This window comes from Glycine max, chromosome 18, assembly GCF_000004515.6.
Source record: "Glycine max cultivar Williams 82 chromosome 18, Glycine_max_v4.0, whole genome shotgun sequence".
In the NCBI taxonomy this organism is placed as follows: Eukaryota; Viridiplantae; Streptophyta; class Magnoliopsida; order Fabales; family Fabaceae; genus Glycine; species Glycine max.
Window position 1 is genome coordinate 4,946,896 of NC_038254.2, and position 22,806 is coordinate 4,969,701.

A 22,806-nucleotide genomic window follows, 5' to 3' on the forward strand; every position below is an offset into this window, starting at 1 on the left:
TTTAAGAAAAAAAATCTATAATAAAAGTAACATTTTTTTGGATATTTAACTCTAAAAAATATTTGTTATAGGTTAATATCTGTTGAAATTTTGAAAGTCTTTGATGTAGTGATTTACATGCATTCACCCTGGGTACTTGATATCTTTACAAACTTTTGGAAATTTATTTAAATGCACCTTAGAATACATTAGCAAGGTATTTAAACTTAAAAAAAAAATACATGCAAGAGAGTCACGAGCTTGTTACAAGATTGAAAATAGATAAAACTAGAAAAGTATGCAAAAAATACAATTTGAAGCTCTAAGAATAATTAAAGGTATGAAAAATGAGTTAAAAAATAGTATAGTAAGTTAAACATTGATGCGTGATTAATATATCTTGAAAGGTTGTTAGGTAATTTTTGTTATATTAATGATTTAAGTATTTTGAACAAATTACATAACATCCTTTTAGATTTTTTTGAATTACATATAACACCTTTCTTTATTTAATGTTTGCTTAATATATAAGGTAGCAAAATATATAAGAAATGTCAGTTGAAGGTTTCCAAACATTAAAAGAGTTAATATAGGAATAGAAAAAAGAGCGGTATGGTGTGTAATTCAAAAAAAGCTCAAGGAACGCAAGTGTAATTTGCTCAAGTATTTTTTTAAATCATTCTGCAAATAATATAATGATTAAAAATTAAAAAGAAAAAAATATATTTAATATTATCAAGGCTATAATTTTTAATAAAAAATTATATATTGATTATTTCATTATTACCCTAAAATGATTGTAAAAATAGGTCATTAATTAAGGTGGTTTAGAAAGTGTTATAATACTATGTGTTAATTAATTAATGCAACCACATTGGCAAAACTATCTTATAAGCTATTTGAAAGCATACAAGTTATAAGTTAGGAGTTGAAAAGTTAAAAACTTAGAAGGTAACCGATGCGTAAAACAAGTTTGATTACACATGATTTTATAAACTTAGTTATTTCATAGTTCTACCAATTGGAAGTAGATGATCACTAGCATACAATCCTCTAAAAAATAGGATTGATTAATTCCTAGAATTGACAAAACAATGAAATAATTCTATTGAGAAAGGGAACACCAAAAGTTCAATTAAAATAGTAGGAATGAATTATATGTTCACTTCACATCACAACCCTAGAAAAGGTCATCAACTAACCATAAGCACTGGAAGGCAGAAGATTACAATTGATAACAAAAAAAACCAAAAAGGGATAAAAATCTTACAAATAAGAACCCATATAGTGTTCCTCGCAGTCCTCTATGCCTAAGTTTCTCTCTTATCATTGGCTCTCTTAGAAAGAAAAACTTTTCTTTTTCTATTTATAACCAACATTTTCTGAGTACAACATTTTCTGAGTATAAGTGCAGAGTCCACATAGTCATTCTCAAATTAGCACGATTGTCCTACAAGAGCTACAAATTCAAAATTCAAACTTGTTGGTGCCTTCATGATTCAACATGGTTGTGTTAAAAAAGTGACATTGATTCTCTTTTTGTGAAATTTGTAGCACAATTATGTTGAACATAGCATGGTTGTGTTGAACATAGCACGATCATGTTATCGAGAAGTGCCTATTTACTTTTCAAGATGTCTTCTTTTGAGTTATTTACTCACTTATTCTCTCTTGGGGGTCTTCTTATTACACACTTATCCAAAAACGTAAGTTTTGCTAAAATAATACATAGAAAATAAAGTATTTTCAATGCCAAAACTCATCCTATGCATCCTGTACAAAATATGTTTTTATCACTAGCTAATTGAATAATAATGTGTTTGGTGGCATTAATTAACTAATGCTGATAAATGTTAATTGACAAAATGACACATTTAGTTATTTAATTATAACTGTGTGTATCACTTTTGACAATTAAATTTATTTCTAATAACATATTGTCTTATTTTCATTTAGTCATTTCTAATAGGATTGGTTTATTAATAACAATCTTATTTATAGTGTTGTCTAATAACAATCTTATTTACATGTCATTTCTTATAATAAAAAAATACTTTTAAACATTCAAATTGTTATGCAATGTCCCAATTCAAGCATGTAGTTTATATTAATAGCATTTCCATAAACATGAAAACTATAAGATTATTAGTATCTTAAAAACAAGTTATTTTAGCTTGCGAAAAAAAAAGAGCATTCTATATTAATAGCATTTCCACAAAATTTATTATAATATACTATTAAGTTTCTATAATAGAGTTTAGGAACTTACTTAAATCTATATTGCATTCCAGAAATGTTAACTTTTTCTCCCTTCTGTGACTTTCTTTTCTTGGTCTCTATGGTGGTGTAGAAACACCTTGATCAATATTTACCTTTATTGTGTTCTCCCAAATTTCTTACATGAAAAAAGAGTTATTGGAGAACATGAATATGACAGAAAGAATTCATCCTTTAGTGAGAACCAACTTCTTTTCTAAGAACATTTGTAACCTTTCTTATTTTTTAATGCAGTAGAAATATAATAACACGAAAAGAATGGGCTCACTAGTTATGCCTTAGGAAAAACACCCAAAGGGCATCAGCTATCAATTTAGACCTAAGAGTTGTAGGACAAGAATCTAAAGCAATAAAGGGACTGTCTTCCAAAACTTATTTCTTAGTCAGCCAACCTGCACAGTTGTTACCTTCTCTCAAAGAGTATTGAAACTTATTTCTTATGAAGAAAACTACTAATTTTATCGACAAAGGAGAGAAAGGGTGAGTAGGAACCACCCCTTTACAAATTAATGAAATTGATTGTCATCTTAAAATCATTTTCGCATATTAGATTTCAAATTTCCTCAAGCCAAAGCCATGTTGATACCGTGATAAATAGCCTACATCATGAACCTGAATAGCCAAAATTTCAGTAAGCATAATGATCTCTCACCAGCCCTCCAAAGCCTGATTTGTCGGGCTTGTCATAGAAACTCCAATCCATACTTAGTTTATACACATTAATGAAGTGAGAAGAGAGGAATTTGTTAAAAAAAATTATGCTCTAAAAGAAAGAAATTAACTATGGTAAGATCCAAAAAATTAAATAAAACACTCACCTTAATGACCTTAATATTTGAGTAAATTTTTATGTAGAATATTTAAATTTGTATGATATTGTAGAACCATAAAATTAAAATAAGATTTAATTATTTATTTAATTTCTACTTATACCAAATTTATATCTTTTGGTTCATATAATTAATAAGTGAATTTTTTAGTTCTTAAAATTTAATAAGTGAGTTTTTTATTCTTGACGTTTACATCTTAATTTTTAAAATGTTTCTGTTATTAAATTTTTTTAACTCTATGAGTAAATTTTTTTAACTGTGAATTAAAAAAATTTAATGAAAGGATCTTTTGAAAATTAAAATTTAAACTTTAAAGATTAAAAATCTACTTGTTAACTATAAAAATTAAAAAGAATAAATTTAATAATTATAGAAATTAAATAAATAATTAAATTTTATAATAAATAACTCATTTAAGTATTCATCCGTTATGAATACTCTAACAAGATTCATTAAATTTGTCTAACTTAAGATTAATTAGAAGACAAATAATCTTAAACTAGTGTCTATATTTCTACAGTTAATTAATATTCCTATAGCCTAAGATAAATTTACCTGTGTAATTCGTTATTGAAATCGGTGACACTTTGCTTTGTAAAAAGGGCTTCCAAATTAAAGTTCCAATCAATCCTATATTTTAGTGGTTTAAAACGAAAATTTAAACCATTTGATTTCGAAAAAAGTAAACTAACAACAATTAATCAGTTGATTTTGGTTCAGGTTCACCAAAAAAGATGTCCATCGATCTACACATAGTGGAGTGAAGCAAAAGTAGGCATAAGGGTCCAAAGCAATTAATATAATAATATATGGATGAGTTGGACTCACAAAGGGATGTGCAAAGACTTGTCTAATAGTATTAGCATGGGAGAGAGAGGAGGGGGGAATCCATCATGTGAAAAACTGAGTAATTAATGGAAAATAAGTTAAGGAAGATATGCCAGCTTGTTTGCTTTTGTTTCTTTATGAATGTAGCGTGGAGATGTCGCTATTTGAGAATTTGGTTTTTTGAAAGACAACAAGATAAAGCTAGCCACGTTTACTTTAATTTTCAAATCATGGAGTATATGTAGTCATATTCCTCATAAACCCAGCAAGCCCCACCTTAATTTTTTTTTCTCTCTTTCTATTAATGTTTCTATTATATATAATATAGATCTTAATTTCTTGCCAAATGGTTCCTTCTGATTTTATAACTAAATATCGTCACATACTCTTCTAGTGAGTAGTCATACTCATTTCATAAACCCCAAATTTTCAACATTTTCTTCCAGTTTTTGTTATATTCATTTTCTTGTTTAAAAGCACAAGTTGCTCAGCAATTTTAAATTTTAGATAAGAGAGTAATAACTCAAAAAAGGAGTTAAACTAAACAATTTGTGTATATAGTTTCATTTCATTTAAATTTTGGTCCCTTATTTTATAGGGAAATGTTTTTCTGTCGAACACCTCGTATAGTAATATAAATTTAGAGAGATGAATAATAGAAAAAAAATATAATAAGTATTTGATGAAACGAAAAAAAAAAGATAAAAATAAATGAAGAGTGCCAATGAGATTTCTAAAATATTGAAGGATGTAAGTATCACGTAATATTCTTTTTTTATATTGATATATTCCTATAATTTTTTAAAAAAAGAAACATTTAATTATTCCCACCGGTATAACATTAGTCTATATTTTTTTCGCTCATTTAAAGTTTATTCTTACTAATTTTAATAGATATCTATTATTCATTACAAAATCATCCTTACACTTAGTAAATGACGAAAACTAAATCAGCGAGACTATAAAAGACTACGATAAAAATAAAAATAAAAATAAAAAACAATCCTAACTAAAATTTAAGGCATATGAAAACCTTAAAGATTAATTATACTTTTAATCTCATAAATTGAGTGGTCTGTCTTTTTTAATCTTTCAAATTAAAATTTATATTTTTAGTCTCTCACATTTTGTATGACTTTTTTTGTCTTTCTTAACTGATTTTTGCAGTTTGGATGCATAATTTATGGTGGATTTTTTTCGTGCAAGAGAGACTAAAAAAATATTTTGCAAATTTGACAAACTAAAAAAATAAAATTTTTAATTTAAAATATTAAAAAGATACACTCTTAAATTTAGAAAACTAAAAACATATTTTAGCCAACCTTAATTAATGACTAAGTATTTAGTTTAACTACTTAATTAGTCATAGATATTCACTCATTAATTATTTATGATTCACAATTGACTAATTGAGGTATTGTTTTTTTCTATATATATATAGATGTCAAGAAACATTGGAAATATGATTAATTTGTAAGTATAATTTTTTTTAACTACTAACCAATTGAAAACCATAGTATTAAAAATGATTTTATCCGTAATTATTTGCAAAGTTAATAATCTTAGCCTACATAACAATATATAATGAATAATAGTGTAAAAAATCTTTATATTATTAATGTTTTTTAATTAAATTCTCAAAATATAATATACTAAACAATAAAAAGTTAATTGATCAGGTGATTTGTTTCAACTTTATTTGTCAAAAAATATTTTTCAATTTTTTTTTAAACTTTTGAATAAAATAGAATAAATAAAAAAATCAGATTTCTGATGATTTTAAGAAATTAGGTTAACTAATAGTTTCTAAAAAAATAATTTTATATAATTATAATCAAATAAAAAATAAGTTATAATTATATTTTATATAAAAACTCTAAAATTTAAATTACTGTTATATATAAAACCAACTCGTTCCCCTGACATTAATGTTATAAAAAAAGGTTGGGGATGAAGCTTGTGTAGACTTGCAATCATTAACCTTAATCGGAACATAATCTATACCTTTGCTTAATTTATAATTAATAAGGTTGTTATCCGAAATCCCCTCCCTACTTCATAAAAAATAGATTATTAATTTAATTTTATATGCTCAAGTTTTACCTTGACTTCATGACAAGAACTAAAACACTTGTAAATTTAATAATATAGTTACAGCTGTTCATCACCTTAATAAGTTGGAATGACACTCTAGGCCACCAAACAAAATTGGTTATATATAATTGAAATAATAATGTCAGCTTAAGACTTTTTCTTTAGTTTCGTTTTCTATAAATAGATTCCTTTATAGACATATAGTATGTTCGAACATGCATGTTCAATTCCACTTAAATAACGGAAATTAAACTCGGCTTAATCGTTGGAAAATGAGCTACATTCAAAACTATTTTTTAAAGCATTAGTTGGATGCCACAATTATTTTGCTTAGAAAACGAAACTACTCTTAAATTTTAGTTTCATTTATGATTAAAAAAAAAAACAAAGTTTCACTTGGACAAGCCATTTAAGACAAATAGACAAGCTTTCGGATTGTGGGGTACAAATTAAAGTTAAACACTCATTTTTCTTCGATACATGCATATCAACAGACATAAATAAAGAAAAAGGATGATATTTAATTTGCATGAACTTGAGGTTGGAAATCGCTTGCTACAAACTTGAAATCTTCACTTTTGGTAACTTTTTTTTTCCCTCTTTTTTACCTTATTGTTGGAAAGCAAACAGATTAAAAGGCTTGACCAAATTCAACTCAGCAAGACAATTGGAAGGGAAAGTAAACTTTTTTATCCACAAAATCAAATTCCCACATACATTTATAAAACACAGGGAAAAAAAAAAGTCGTGTCGCTATATTTCAATAATTGAACATTTTTTTTTCTTTTTCTTCTCTTCTTTTCCGGCCATGTTGGATTCCGGCCACCGGCCGCCGGCACAAAAAACCGACTAATCTTCCAATATACTCTCTAAATGAGGCCTCCATATTCCGATGCGGCCTTTCCGGCGATCCCGGCACGACGATCTCTTCTCTTTAGAACCTTTGTGAGTGACTTTGAGGTACCCTTGTGGTAGTGAAGAATAATCAACATCACTACTACCCTTGTTGCTTTTCATTGTTGATGCTTTCTTTTTTATACCACTATCACCACCAATGCTTCCCTTTCCGGCGTGCCGTTTATTCTCCGGCAGTGAAGATTCCGGGATCAAGAAGTATATGCTGCCCCTCTTGAGCTCGGTCTCCGGCGAGAGGATCAAAATCCGACGAACGACTCCTTGAGAGCTAGGTTTGCTTAGAACATGGTTAGGGTTGGCTTTTAGAACCTCTCCTGCTGTGATTGGACGTGTAATCTCTTCCACATAGCCGTTTAAATGGACTATTCGAATCAAGTCTAGAGCCCCACATGGAAGAACACAAGCCAAACAACACCTTAAGCTGTTTCCCATTCTTGCTCTATGAATAAAACTATAGCTAGGAAATTAAAACTGATCTAGGGTTTGAATCTTGATCAGAAAAAAAAAGGTATATATACCTTTATAGGCCTTTTGGCTAAGATTAAGTGTAGCTTTGAATGTTGGGGAATTGTTTGAACAAGGAAGAGGGTGGAGGAGGAGTTGTGTATATATAGCAACAACCGTACTTGTAATACAAAGGGAGGATTTAATAATAATGGTGGGTGATGATGATGATGTTGTAGTTAATAATTATGGAACTGGGTGGATTCTAATTGACGAAAGTGCCCTTTAAAAAATGTGACTTTTCAAATTTTTGGGGTTTGAATACTCACATGGTGGGGTTGGCTTCCTTGTATGTGTAACTAACTTGTGTGTATAGGTTATGGCTAGCCGTCTTGTGTTGCTTTAAGAAGTATAGTGACTACCATAGTTAATTTTGCCAAGATTGGTTATGGATCTATATTAATAGAATCATTAATTTTCTTATTTGGTTTATCTTTCAATTTTATCTTGGTTTATTAAGGAAAATTAAACCCATATGACTAATGAGTGTTTTGCTTTGACTATATATGTAGGCGATATATATATATAAATAAAAGATTGATGAAGGTTGAGAATAAGTGAATTAAAAATGAGTTATGGTTAGTAGTACAGCCATGTTTATCTTTGTGCATAATTAACTAGAAAAAAAATTGCAGAGTCTATTTAGCAAATTATATTTCTTTTTGTTGAAAGACTATGCTTAAATTACGCTCGTGTTTTTCTTATTTTAAAATATACATCTTCCATGAAAAGATGAAAATGCACATTTTGAGTCTATTTTAATGTAATAATCATTTTCGAGTATTATTTTCTCTCATGGTAATTACCAACATGATTAATAGTTTTGAGCATCAATTATCAAATTTGGAACCTTAGAAGATAAAATCAAGATTTTAGATGAAATTTTAAAGTAGATAATTAAAGTTCCTTGTTAAAACTATCATTGATCATGGATCAACTTATACAAAATTCTTTTAATTTAACTAATTGTCTTGACTTCAAGTTTTGAGTATTTAATCATGTTAAGTACTCGAGAGATATACTAAAGTGTAATTTATATCTATTTCTTAAAAACAAGTGTAATTATAAAATAAATTAAGCATGGGGGAGGTGTAATATAAGCATCTTTAATGGAAGAAAGTGTAATTTATACTCTTCAGCAGAGCATGGAAAGCAATTAATTATTCATCTATTTTCCTCTTCTCTTATAGAACATCAAAGTGAGTAAGAAATATTCGTCATTCATTTTTCACTATCTACAAACTATAAGTAAGTAAAATTTTTTAAAAAAAATATTTCACTTAAGTTTGAATTTCTGCCGTTCTTCAGGCATACCCAAAATGGTAATTGAAGTGAAGGCCTACAAGAAAAATTATTTGCAACTTATGAGTAGTTATTTTATTAATAAGCTAGTGTGTGGGCATGAGTATCTGGAATCATGCAGGTTAATTAATTTGGATTTTTTTGGAAGGACAAAACTATGAATTTACAGTCACAAAAAATAAGTCAAAAAACAACATACCAAAAGGACATGCATCAATTAATGATTCTATGAGTTGTATATATACTAAAATTAAAGGATGCTTCAAATTGTCTTTAAATTAATTGATACATATTTAATTACTACTATCTAGTACGGAGGGACACAGTATACACTTAGAACTGGTAGTCTGGTATACACTTTTTTTATTTAGTTTTCATTTTTTTCTATCAATATTAAATGAGGAAAATGTGGTCTAGAATAATAGATGTACATATTGGAGAAGCCATTAAATGTGTGCATGCAATAGGGGATATATAGTAATTATAAAAGGTTTGAAGTTAATTAAAACTTTACTTTTTGTACTACAATATTGTTATTTCTCTGTGGTATCACAACTATTAAATAAACGGAAGAAACAAAATATCATTTCCCATAAACTGAGACCTTGGTTGATCAAACATTAATTTAGATCCAGAAGCTGCCATGGGAAGTAGTGTGATCATCTGTACGAAGGTTATGAAGAAATAGATAAATATATTGGCACCTAACATGAAACTCGTTCACCGATAAAAGAGACAAAGGAATTATGAAAAAAAAAATTAAAGGGATCGAGAATAAGGTTAAGGCCCTTAACCGTTTCCTAATTTTATCTATGAAATCCGCTTTTAAGGGTAACCATGTTTACCAACAGAATCCCTAGGTCATAATGTTCAGGCTAGGCTTCAAATTACTCCAATATTTGAAAAAAAAATTAAAATAAAAAACCTAGGTACGTATTGCATTGGGAAAGTACATATCTTCAACTACGTACGGCGGTGTGTCCAAAAACTTAAAGGCTGCATAAATGATTAAGCACTTGCATTTCTAGACCAATGTTCTTTTCTCAACTAAACTTATGAGTGAGTAGATTTGTTTTCATTCCAAATTTCCAATAATAAAACTCAACTTAAATTTTAACTTAGTATTTATCTTTCTATTCACATAAAAATTCTCATTTTAGTTTAGAAAATTATTTTTTCAATAGTTAAAGCAACCTTGTTTATAGTTGCTTATACAAACAATTTTTATAAGAACACTAATTTGAGTGTGTTTCTTGTTTTTAGTGTATTTGTATACTTACATGTACATAAATACTAGTAGGTGTTATCAATGTTAAAAGGAATGTTGGTTTGTAAGTGATGATTAATTAACTCCCTTAAGCATAGGTCGGAAGTATATTGCTTAATTAGCTCTCAACCAGCCTGGGCAATGATTCAACTTAATTATTGATGCAGTCATCCTCTAGTTATCTCCATGCATGATTTTTTTTTCCCTTTTAGTTTAAATGTAGACCAAGCCAATATTAATTAGCTCATCCTACGTACCAAGCTAGCTACCTTTCATGTTTCATACATATAATTGGAGGGAATGGGGACTACCATGATGTGATATTTCCATCACTTCAAAAAACTTCTTTTCATGACAGATATTTGTATGTTCTTTTTTCATGAAAGAAATTAGGTAATGATGTGGACAACTCATGATTGATGAAACTAATAAGTTCCATATATATATGCTTACATAATTTTTGTTTGAAAATAAAGAAATCAAAGAAAATAATATATATATATATATATATATATATATATATATATATATATATATAATATTTCAATTAATGGATCAGAAAATTTTGGTGGAAACCGTGTGAAAATTAGACGACCCGTCAAGTCTACAAAATTCGGTGATCAGATCTCTCCATCGGCATCGCCCCATGTTTTTAATGGATCAGAATACGTGTTTTTTCATTCATTTTATTTATTTATAAAAAAATAAATTCTAAGAATACTATAGACATCTCAAAGTCCCAATTTTTATAAAACTGGTTTTTTTTTTTCTGATTCATTTTTCAAACTCATTTGGTTTCAAATTTCAACTATATAAATGCAAATTTTTCGTTTCTTATATTTTGTTATGCTTGTAATTGTCCTGAAAAAAATTAGGTATATATATTATTGAACTATTATGTGGCTGGCTTTTTCAATTTTTATTCATATTATCATATATTTAAGTATTTAACTAGCTATGTGCTGGCTGCTGGCTCTTTTATTGTCTTCTTAATTAATTTCTCACAATTAATTTCTTCATGAAAGTTCAAACTTGAGACAAAAGGTCAAGAAGAAAAATCTCTTTCGATTTGGACTAACATTATTTGGATATATACAAAAGCTTTTACATCATAAATCAAAAGAAAAGAAAAATGTAAATATTAAGAATTTAAGATTGCTTAATGTCACCTAGATCTTACATTCTAACCAATATACATTTCACTTTTGTTCTGTCTTTTTTTTCCTTATTCTTTTCTCCGTGTGATCTGGTAAGTGTAACTGCTAATTTTGGAAGGTAGTGGTGTTGGTGTGCTGGCTAGATGCACACAGTGTATAGAGGATGAAGCTTCGTGGCACTTAGGTTTCAGGCACCGACCACAACAGCTGAAAACCTCAATCAAAGGCTTCTCATAAACTATTGTGGTAGTTAAAGAAACGCACGAGGCTTGCCATTTACAAGATTCCTAGTGCACTAGTATTAAATCTAACAGAAAGAAAGAAGCTTAATTTGAGGGGTACTAACTAATAATCCATTATTGAACAACGTGAACTTAGTCTGTCTCTACACTAAAGCCAAGGTGGAAACCCCATTAATTAATCAATCCACACTTACTATTTTTATCTTTCTCGAAGTCTAAATAAATGTGCTTAAGTAACTTACTAGCTAGTATGTATAAATTATGAGTAATAATCATTTGTTTGGTTATTATAACATCCTACAAATTTAATGCTGCCGTGGTACTACTATAGTATACTAGTATATAAAAAAATCATATAAACTAAAAATTTTTAAACAAGTAATTTCGTATTTGAGTCTCTTGACTAAAGTTTAGAATTGATTTTTGATTTGAGAAACCAATCATGACTAGAATTATTTTTTCTGGATCTAAATATATGCAAAAAAAATATTTTTAAACTAAAATATAAGTACATTTTAGTTATTTTAATTGTATTTAATGATATCATCCAAAAATACTGTTCAATTAATTGTGATTTTAATTTTAATAAAAAAAATTTATATCAAATTTTAATGAATACACTTTAAAAAAATTGTTTTTAAAATATGATTGGTAAAATTAAATAATAGTAACCAGTTTTGTAAATATTTAACTCCAGGGTAGTACTATATTACTTCAAAATGATCAGGAGTGAGAGAAATTGGTTACATGCCAAATAAAAATCTTAGATACCTTCTAGTTATAAAAAAAAAATCATAATCTTAGATACCTTCTAGTTATCCAACAACTAATTGATTCAAATAACGATAGAGTTAGGTCCTTTAAGCAAGAGGTTAAATATTTGAATTCTAACTCTCATTAATAGGAAAAAAAATGGTTGAGATGAAAATTTTGTCTTTAAATGTTTTATATTTTGTAAAAGAAATTAGTTTTAATAAATAATTAGAAATGATCTTTATAATATGTACAATATAAATATCATAATTAATCTCAAGAGTCTTGATAATCAATATTTTAAAGATATTGATTAAGAAATTTAAAATAAAAATATTAAAATTTGTATTAAAAATATATTAGAAATCACAGTAAAAGTTTATTAATGACATTTTTTAATAAAAAAATTCCATTTTTATTTCTTAATTAGTATTATATCTTTAATTTTTAATTATTTGTTTGAGTGGAAAGGAAAAAAAATAAATAAACATTAAAATAAGGTTTAACTTACTTCTTTTTTTTCATTCTATCGAAAGGACCAAAGATATTGGAGTAGTATTATAATTAAACTGCTCACAACCATCACCTCGAGGCTCGTTCTGTTATTGTACATATCAGTCAACTGAGTCAAGTAAGTGCATGTCCTTTTTGTGAAGTTAACATCCCGAGAAACTATTATCTCTAGGTTCAGGATTGAGATTCAGATGATGATTGGTCTTCATCTTGAGCCATATATATATATAAGCTTGTTAAAATTAAGGCAAGCGTTAACCAACAAATTAACAATATTGATTAAGAATCAATGCTTTTAAAACACTGATTTGGAAGACAAAAAAGTTGTGATAGATATTATTTTTAATATAGTCATTACTACATAAGAATCAATAAATCTATCAGTATCAATTTGTGATTTTTTACATATATCAATTTGTAATCAAACAACAATGTAAAAATTATTTACATTTTTTATTTACTAAAAAAATTAAATATCATAGTGAATGAGTAAATGGCATCAATATTTTCGATCAAAGAAATAAAAATAAACTTGGTGTTGGTTGATGAGTCCTAACTCCTAATAGCATGTTTGTGGATGACGGTGAGGTAAGCCAAAAATGAGTTATGAAATCTAGATGAATGCAAAATAACATATAGTTACTTTGAAACATCATGATAATACCGTAATTTTAAGATAGTTAACATGATTTTAAAAAGTATTTAAACATGTTGTAAGCGAAGTGATAATCAGTTGTTGTTTTTTAATCCACATACAGAAACAGGCCTAAATGATAGCAAGTCAGTTTCAGTACACGACAAATTTAGGACTTGTACTATAGTACCACTTCCCCGTAATTCTGATAGGGTTTGGAGTTGGAGTAATATTTTAGAAGATCTCCCAGATCCTCAATCCCCACCCCAGATTTTTATTTATTGGTTTTGCTACTACCTATACGTAATAATACACATTGGTAATTACATATATGTCTGATTGAACAAGAGGATTCCATAAAATTTTATGGTAATAATAAAATTATTTTTCTATGCACTTTGTTTATAAATATTTATGGTTGTTGTGTCGTTAAAATGTTGAAAACACTCCACTAATTTGTTGATAATGTACGCAGACAAGTCGTCAAATGTTCAAAGAACAGTAGGAATCGTACTAGAAAATGAAGAAGGCTTGGTAATAGAGTAATCTTAACGTTAGATTTTTTTTTCTTTTCACCACACGTCAATGGTGGACCTATTCAGATTTAAGAGAATAGACGTGTGGTCAAATTTGTCAGGACAATTACTTCTTGCATCTTCTTAATTATTATTTGTAATTAATCTGGAATGTAAAATTACATTTTGAAAAGATCGTTCTCAAATGTAAATTTTTAGATTTTAGATTAAGTGTTCCAGAAGTTTAAAGGCGCAGGAAGCAAAATTGAAGATGCTGAAAGTAGCTGCCTTTGAGGCAGTAGCTAAAGCCATAATGGACACACCAGTTTAGCCACCGATAACCCACCACGACCTCGACCACCTTGAGTACCTTCAATGTCTTCTTACCATTAATTGTAACTTACGTACATAAAAAATAAAAGGGAGATAAGCAAATAAACAATGTAAGAACACAAAAGGGACCATGGATAAAACTAACTAGGGTTGTGAAAAAAATATTACTAACTTAGGCATTGCAATCTTTCCTTACTAAATTAAATACCCCTTCCATCGCAACACCAAGCACCACTATACTTGGAGAGTAGAGGTTATCATCCTAGAACAGTACAAAATATAACTATGTGCATGTTTGAATATCTATTGCAAATCGACAGTGGTGGCAAAATGAAATTTGTAAAATCATCATCATTACCCTTCCTTTTGCAATCAGTTTACGATCGCAAATCGACAGTGGTGACAAAATGAAATTTGCAAATTGTATCATCACCCTTCTTTTTTTAATCAGTTTAAAGTGAATCATTCGATTTGATCTTGAAATTCATACATAATAAGTTAGACTGAATATAAAAAATGCTTTACATACATGCCAATAATTAACCATATCCAAATTATAATTGTCCATCTCTTGGTATACGTGAAGCTAGCAAGTAAGGCTTGATTACCAGTGCTGTGGGTTTGTTGAAGTTACCGGGTTTTAAGAATTAAGGGAACAGCTTTAATAATTGTCATCTTTTTATTTTTGGCGGGGAGATCGGGTTCTTTGAAATCAGAGGATCGAGGGGTAGTCATATCTAAAGGCTTTCACAGTTGTTTTATTGGTTACATGGGGGAGCCAATCAAGGTTATGTGTGGGTTCTGTACTGTAACTTTGTGGTACCTTTTCTTTGTAGTCCCTTCTTTTATATATATATATATATATATATATTGTTTATCGAAAATCTTGAAATGGTTGGTTGAACATGGTTAAAATGACCCTTCATTAGATTTGAGACCATCAAACCAATTAATGGCCATCTTCTTTTTTTTTTATTATCAAAGATCCAAGTTATGTGTTGTGAATGGCTTTTGCGTCTTTATCTTTCTCATTGATGCTGATCTACCAGTTAGATTTTTTTAGTTCCCTTTTCATTTGTGGTAAACATACAAGCTACTTTGCTAAAAAAAGCCTAAAATTAATCAAGATGTAATCGCTTTAGTGACCTGGCAAGTGGCATGAAGACGAGTTATTATCCACGTATACGTTGAAATAGACATGCACGTATACGATAATATTGTTAATACTATAAATGTAATAATACTTAGATAATAACTGAATATTACATTAACATATATGTAATCAACCCATATTCAAATTAATTAGAATCAAACTTTAAAAAATTTAATTTTAATGTTGTATATAAAAATCGATATCATACCTAAAGACTGAATTTTAAACGCATATATATATATATATATATATATATATATATATATATATATAAAGTACAATTTTCAATCCTGAACTGAACTGATTATGTTACATCGATGTAATGAAAATATCTGCTTCATATGTTAGAGTACCAAAAAATGCAAAAAGAGAGCACATATTACAGAGCTGCAGAAAGATCCCCTACATCAAAATCGAATAAAATAAATAAATAAATAAAAGCTTTATAGATTTTTTTTTGTACCTCTAAAAAAGTAAAAATATCATGATTCTTTTTTTTTAGAATTTATAAAAAACATTTACCATAATTTTTCTATTTAACGAAATAATATAGTTTTAATTTCTCATTATATATAAAATACTAAAATCACATTATTTTTTAAATGCAGAGATTTTAAATAAATAATATTTCTATAAAAATTAAAACAAAAATTCACGATATTTTCATGAAAAAAATATTTAACCTAAAATTAAAATTAAAAAAAAAAGCAACAAGCCTCTCTTCCCTTCTCTGCAGTCAATTAAGACTGCAACCACAACACAAAAGTACAAATTCGTATTCAACTATTGTCACATCACATCGTTTATTTTGAGTGGAATATATCAGCGGTAGGTTAGAATTAGATTATGTATATCTTTAATTTTCATATGGTTGTGCATTTTAAGGTAGAGCTTTACCTCAAGTTCCTCGGGATGTTATTGTAACCACCAAATCTAGAATATAATTTTGTAAGTACTGCTTCATGTTTCGAAACATTGAATGGGTTCTTGGAGAACGGAGATCGAGATCGATCGAGATCAATTTTAAGCATTGATCTTAACTGGCAAGACCCATAAACTTGAATATGATTTCTATCCACGAGTGGGTTAGTATCCAATCAAATCTAATATTAAAACAAGCTCTTGGTCCTAGATAAATTGGCCACAGGAATCTATATTTTCGATGGTGCATGCACCGGTTCAATTGGCTACAATCAAATTTAATGGAGATATTTAATCAAATTGGTATTAATTAAATGCCTTCATCAGTTCTGCATATATATGAAATATCTTCTATATATCATGATAAAGTATATATATACTGGTCAAAGTAAAAATAGAGGCATCCAGAAATACGAAATTTGCAAGACTGGTTAGGATAAGTGTGTCTTACATTTTATGGTATTGTCTTTATTTATGAATTACTGTAAGTAGTTATGTCCGTAGTTTTTTTTTTTTAACAAGTAGTTAATCAAATTATTTTTATATTATGTCCGTAGTTATTTTAGTCTGTGAAGTGATATTTTAATATATAGTCATCTATTACATCCAAAAAAATAAATAAATTGTCAAATACAAGAATAATCCGTTATGTTCATATTTTTAATAAACTTTTTTTTTATGTTAACCATGTCATTATATATAAAAAGGTTAAAATATATTTTTCATTCATATAAAATTAAAAATGTTTATTTTTGGTCATGTAAATTTTTTTGTTTTAATCCAATAAAATTGAAATATATCACCCTTTGACCTGAAGTTAGCTTTGAATTAATTGAGCCTAGTTCCAAGCCTAACAATGGTGTATTTTTATTTATTTTACGGGGGCTAAAAATATATAAATTTTTTTGAAGCGATTAAAAATGAAAATTTATTTTTTTAACCACCAATACCTTAAAATTATTAAAGAAGTTATATCTAACCTAAGGACCATTCTTAACTCCTTTTAAAACATGACAAATGCTAAGGAGTGTTCTTAGAACATTGGTTAAATAGTCAAAAGAAGAAAAAAAATTATTTAAATGCGCAAAATTATATTATTCATGACTTATTTTAAGTTTATATGATTTTCACACTAAATATTTTATTCCTTGTAATTCTTTAACTAATGTCCTAAAAATATTTGTTAGCAAGACCCTTAAAGCATAAATGATAACAAGTGGATTTTTTAAAATTTAAGGGAACAAATTGAATAAAAAAATTAAGATAAAAGACTAAAAAAAATTAGCCTTTTTTTATATATTTACTTTCTGATGGGTTTAACTTTCGGCTATGATAGGAAGTTGGTTCATAGGTTTTCTCAAGTTTTGAATAAAAATTAGGCTAGCTGTTAATCTTTTGGGCCTCGATGAAAATGGGACATGTGCCCAGCAGAGAAGAGGGTGCTATTCTCACCCTTATTTTTTTAAAACCACATGGATCTTTCACTAGAGACAATCTTATTTGAATTGGGTATAATCATTATAAACCATAAAACTTTCTTTCTAAGTATTTAACATAATTGCGTACCAAAAACTTGAACTTAAAACCTTTGATTAAGTTAGAACAACCCTATGTAAGTTGATCTAGTCACTCCTAACATCATTTTCTCACAGTGTCACTTTCCCTCCTCCTTCTCTTCCCACCAACTTACATAGGGTTATCTCAAAACTTTTGTTGCATTCTTCTTCATTTTTTTCCTCACATCCCAGTCCGACCTCCTATTTCATTTCCCTCCCCTTAATTTATATATTTGTTAATTTATATTTTTTAGTTTTATATATTTGTTGATTTTTTATTAATATAGATTTTTTAGTTGATGTTTACTAAACAATAATGTTTTTGTTAATTTAAATTTTTAAGTTTTATATATATGAATCTTTAAGTTTTGATACAATTATTAATAACTTTTAATATTCATATTTACTAAAAAAAAATATCCTCAAAGCACTAAATATTCATTTTTTTACCAAATACCTTTTAAAAATTCAAATTAAAAAAATAAAAAATAAACAACGAAAACATCATTTTGTTGTACACTTGTATAACAGAATTATGTTTTCATTGTATATGTTTGGGGTGAAAAAAATATGCAATAGAAACACGATTATGTTGTGCAAGTAACAATGTACTCATGATTTTGTTATATATGTTTTTTAACCCCAAAATTATACAACCAAAATGTGAGTTTGTTGTATACTTATACAAAGAAATCATATTTCCATGGAAATGGTATTTTTACAATAAAAAAAATACTGCACATGGGTGATTGATAATCGCCAAATATATTTTAATTTTACATATGATTTGAGACAATTATCGAGCATTTTTTGTATATTGAACCTTGTTTTAACTCAAAATCAGGACACATTAGGAATTAGCACCTAAGATCTTTAGAATGCTAGTTTTTAGGACTTTTTTATGTTTTTGTGGAGTTTTACAAGAAATGAAGTTGTGGATTCCTCGCTTGAGTGTGGCTTGTTGTGCACTTAAGAGAGGATAGACAAAAGCTAAATTTTTTGAAGATCATAAGATCTTACTTAAGTGAGTTGTTACTCACGCCTAAGCGAGGTAGTCGCAACAAGCCTAAGCACATATTAGAATATAAAATACCTTATATTCAATTGAAGGGGGATTTTGGAGTGTTTGGAGAACAACTTTTTGTTAGAGAATAAAACCTTTCTTTAGGCTTTTAGCTTTGATTCATTACACATACTTATGATTCATTTTTGGTGATTGTAATCAAATTATGAGCAACTAATCTCCTCATCTATGGGGTTGGAAAAGCTAAACCTGATTTCATGTAATACTTTCTTTTAATACAATTATTCAGATTTATTATTCTTCTTCTCTTAATGTTTGTTTTAGATTGATCACCTATTATTTGATCTTAGGAATCGATAGTTTAGTCGATAGACATTTATTTGATTTTCAAACTGAGAAGAGTACCTAATTAGGATTGATTCTAGACATAATTCTACACCACTTAGGCTCTGTTAATTCTTAAATGTTAATGTTGATTGTTTAGGATGATTTCTAAGACATTAAAAATTAATCCAAATAATTTAGACTCTTTTCCCTAAAACATCGGTGTTAGAATATAATTGTGAAATGAAGATGAATTGTATGAATAACTAGATTGATTAAGGTTATTGCATTGAAAAAGGGAGAAACCAAGTTCAACCTTGACTGCCCAAACCATCTATTTTCACAACAACATTGCGATCGTTCTACAATTATTCTCTCTCATTTTATTGCTTTTACTCTTAAGTTATTCTTTTATGGAATTCAAACACAATAATTTGAGAAATACATTTACCAAACCTTAGTTTCTTAATCTTAATTGCTCAAATATCCACTAATCCTTTGAGAGACCACTTAGACACAAGTCCTAATACTATTTTGAAACTTGGTTTCACTTGACCATAAGAAAAATCTCTAGTAGTGGTGAGAATAGAAAAATTGGGCTTAACTCATGTTTTCCAATGATATTTTTTTGCAGTTGTTATTTTCTCTCCCATTAATTACTTATAGACTCCCCCCTCCTTACCCTTTTCTCCCAAAATACCCTCCTAAACCTAAACACACTCTCATTCATCTCTTTCTCCCACTCGTATATCTCTTAGTAGACCCCCCGTACCCCCAAATACATACACATGTATCTCCTAGCAACAAAGTTCAAAGCACATGTGCTTTCTTATTGTTTAGGATCAAAGTTTTAGACATCGTCTTCATCTATTCCTTTTGGATGTTTCAATTCGTTGGGGGTGCTCCCTGATTCCCGTTCCCAGTGCCTATTTCAATCCCTTAGTGGAGAGATCTTTATACATTGGTAGAAAATTATTTTTTGGGACTTAAAGGATGTGATCAAGTTATTCATCAAAGTTTTTGTTGCTAGTCACTATAATGATCAATGAGTAAAAAATGAGTGATGAATAGCTGGAGAGAAGAGAAAAAGGTGACATGGTTGTGTTTGTTTTTCTTTCTTATAGATGAATAATTTAGATGAGGGGGTGGATCTCATGAGAGAGTTAGTTAATGGGTGATGCTAAGTGCACCCAATATTATTGCTGGTGCACCCAACACTTAAAGGTAAAAGAACAAAATACCCCTGGCCTTTTTAAAAAAAAAATTTGTACACCCAGCCTCCATTTTTCACACCGCGACTGTGATTCTTCTTCTTCTTCAGCCTGTTCTTCTCCTTCTTGAGCCCCTACGCCCTTCTTCTTCAGCCTCGATCGTTGTGCGCGCCCCGTGGTGTCTTCTTCTTCTTCAGCCCCGTTGGTTGTGCTCACCCCATCGGCATTGTCGAGGTAAGCCCTCTTCTCCCTCCCCGTGGTTTCGTTTGCGTTTCTGGTTCCATTGTTGCTAGTGTAATGTATTGTGTATGGATTTATTTGATTCGCATAGACATTTAGTTTATTCGCAGTAGAGATAGGTTAAGATTTAGATGATCCGCGTAGGTTATGTATGAAAGAAGCTGCATACAGATCAAGTTGATCCGTATACTTCTTACGGTCCATAAGAAGCATGCGGATCAAGTTGATCCGTATGCTTCTTACGAATCAACTACATCCGTAAGAAGCATACAAATCAAGTTGATCTGTATTATCCTATTTTAATTTTAAAAAAATGTCAAATATGTTTAAATTTTATGGAAAATGTTTTTTATTAGGGTCTACGATTAGTTTTGAGGGTTTTAGGCTGAAGTAGAATACGAATGAATAATGAAATAAGTTTTGAATTATGTTGTAATTGTTTGATGATGTTGAATTTGCTTTGAAATTTGATTATGCTACAACTTTTGGTTTGTATTGTACTGTTTGAATTGTTTGAACATGTTCATATTTGTTTGATATTTGGTTAGTTTGAATTACTTTTGACTTCAGTGGAACACCTTAAGCCAAATGATTTGATATGAACCCAACCTTAGTTGATTTTAGGTGATAGGAGGAACTCAATAGCGCATTAGTTGATTTTATGTAGCCCTTCAGAAAATAGACGACAGGTGGATGTACTACTCAGACCATCTTGCCTCAGCAGGTGAGATATGTCTTGTGCTAGGTCAGTATGCGCCCAAGTACATGGACTGGTTCTTCATCATTTCTCATCCATTCATGATCGCGACACAACAATCAGATCCGCCGCGACATCCACCTGCGATGCATGATGCCTCATTTGTGAAGCCACATATCCCTCAAGTCCCAAAGCCACCAGCAGCAGCACCAACACATCCCTGTTCTCATGTGGACCAGCCTAGACATGCAATGGTAAGTGTTATTGTTTTCTTAGTTGTATCAAATGTTATTTACGTCAATTATTTTAATATTAATTTGTCTAATTTGTTTATTTTCTATTTAATAGGATGTTTGCCATGCGATCACTGAAAGGTTGGAGCGTCTGCTCAACCTTAGGATAGTCACGGCAGGCACAAAGACACACGAGGTCATGGAAGAATGCATCAGGATTGCCAGGGGTGTCACAGAAGAAGGCAATGTGTATGTGAGGTCTCGACGTAGGCGGCATACGGATCAACCATAGTTTCTTTAAACATTTTATATTATCATATTCGAACGATGCATATATTTTTCTTGTATTTGAAATTTTTTTGTTTTTGACTGAACATTTTATATATTTTAAGTTATTTTGGTTTATAATATTAGTGTTAACGTCATTAATTAGGAACAAAAAATTATGAATATGACTAAACCTCAATCTAAAACTAAAGATTAGTTCTATAATTAATTCAAAGGACTGAAATATACTTTCAAATTTCACTACATAATTAAATAAAATTTCTGTTGGCCCAAATTGTTTCTAGTAGTTAGACTACACTAAGACCTTTAGTACGTCATCATTAGTTTTCAGTTTAATAATTTCAAAATTGATAATTTTATCTGAATACTTATCGTGGCTTGGTTGTCGAAAAAACAATCGCCTTACCGTTTGTGTTTCATGAATACCATAAGGGGGAATCCCATGAGGTGCAACTTGCTTGATCAAATCTTTCAGTTCATCCATGGTACATTCGGAAGGAATGTCAAACTTTTTGGGATTTTTTCCTGTGAATGAGTAACCAACAAACTCATTTCGGCGTGACATGTTCCACCTCCCATTGTAATACAGCAGGACATCATGAATAGAGGTCATAGTAGCTTGAAGTATGTTTAATATACTATTTGGTGTTCTACCAATGGTGCATAATAACTCAATCGGACCAACACTTGAAAATTGATGATTACACATTAACATTGTGTTAACATCATCATTATTTTTCAGTAGCATACATTGAAAGCGAAGATGGTTACCTGTATCTGTGAATGGCTGTCGGTAGTAAATTTCATCCAAATATTGTTCGTCAGTTAGCTGAAGGGTATTGTGTATTCTGGTTTTTAACGTTTGAAAATCACAAGCGTTAGGTACTCGAAAAGGTACTGGAGTGGAGGTTTGAAAATAAACACCACTGTCGTTGTAAACAATGGAACCATTTGGAAAAATAAAACCTAATATGGAGTTCACAATTATCTGACTGCTTGTTTCTCCCAAAAATGTC

At 29.2% G+C, this 22,806-nt stretch overlaps 1 protein-coding gene across 1 annotated transcript; it reads right to left on the bottom strand.

The window, feature by feature from the left end:
• Positions 1–6,677: 6,677 nt before the first annotated feature.
• Positions 6,678–7,501, bottom strand: LOC100306192 (uncharacterized). The gene is given in 1 exon segment (NM_001248267.2): positions 6,678–7,501. A coding segment is annotated over 1 exon segment (498 nt). The 5' UTR covers positions 7,356–7,501; the 3' UTR covers positions 6,678–6,857.
• Positions 7,502–22,806: the final 15,305 nt, after the last annotated feature.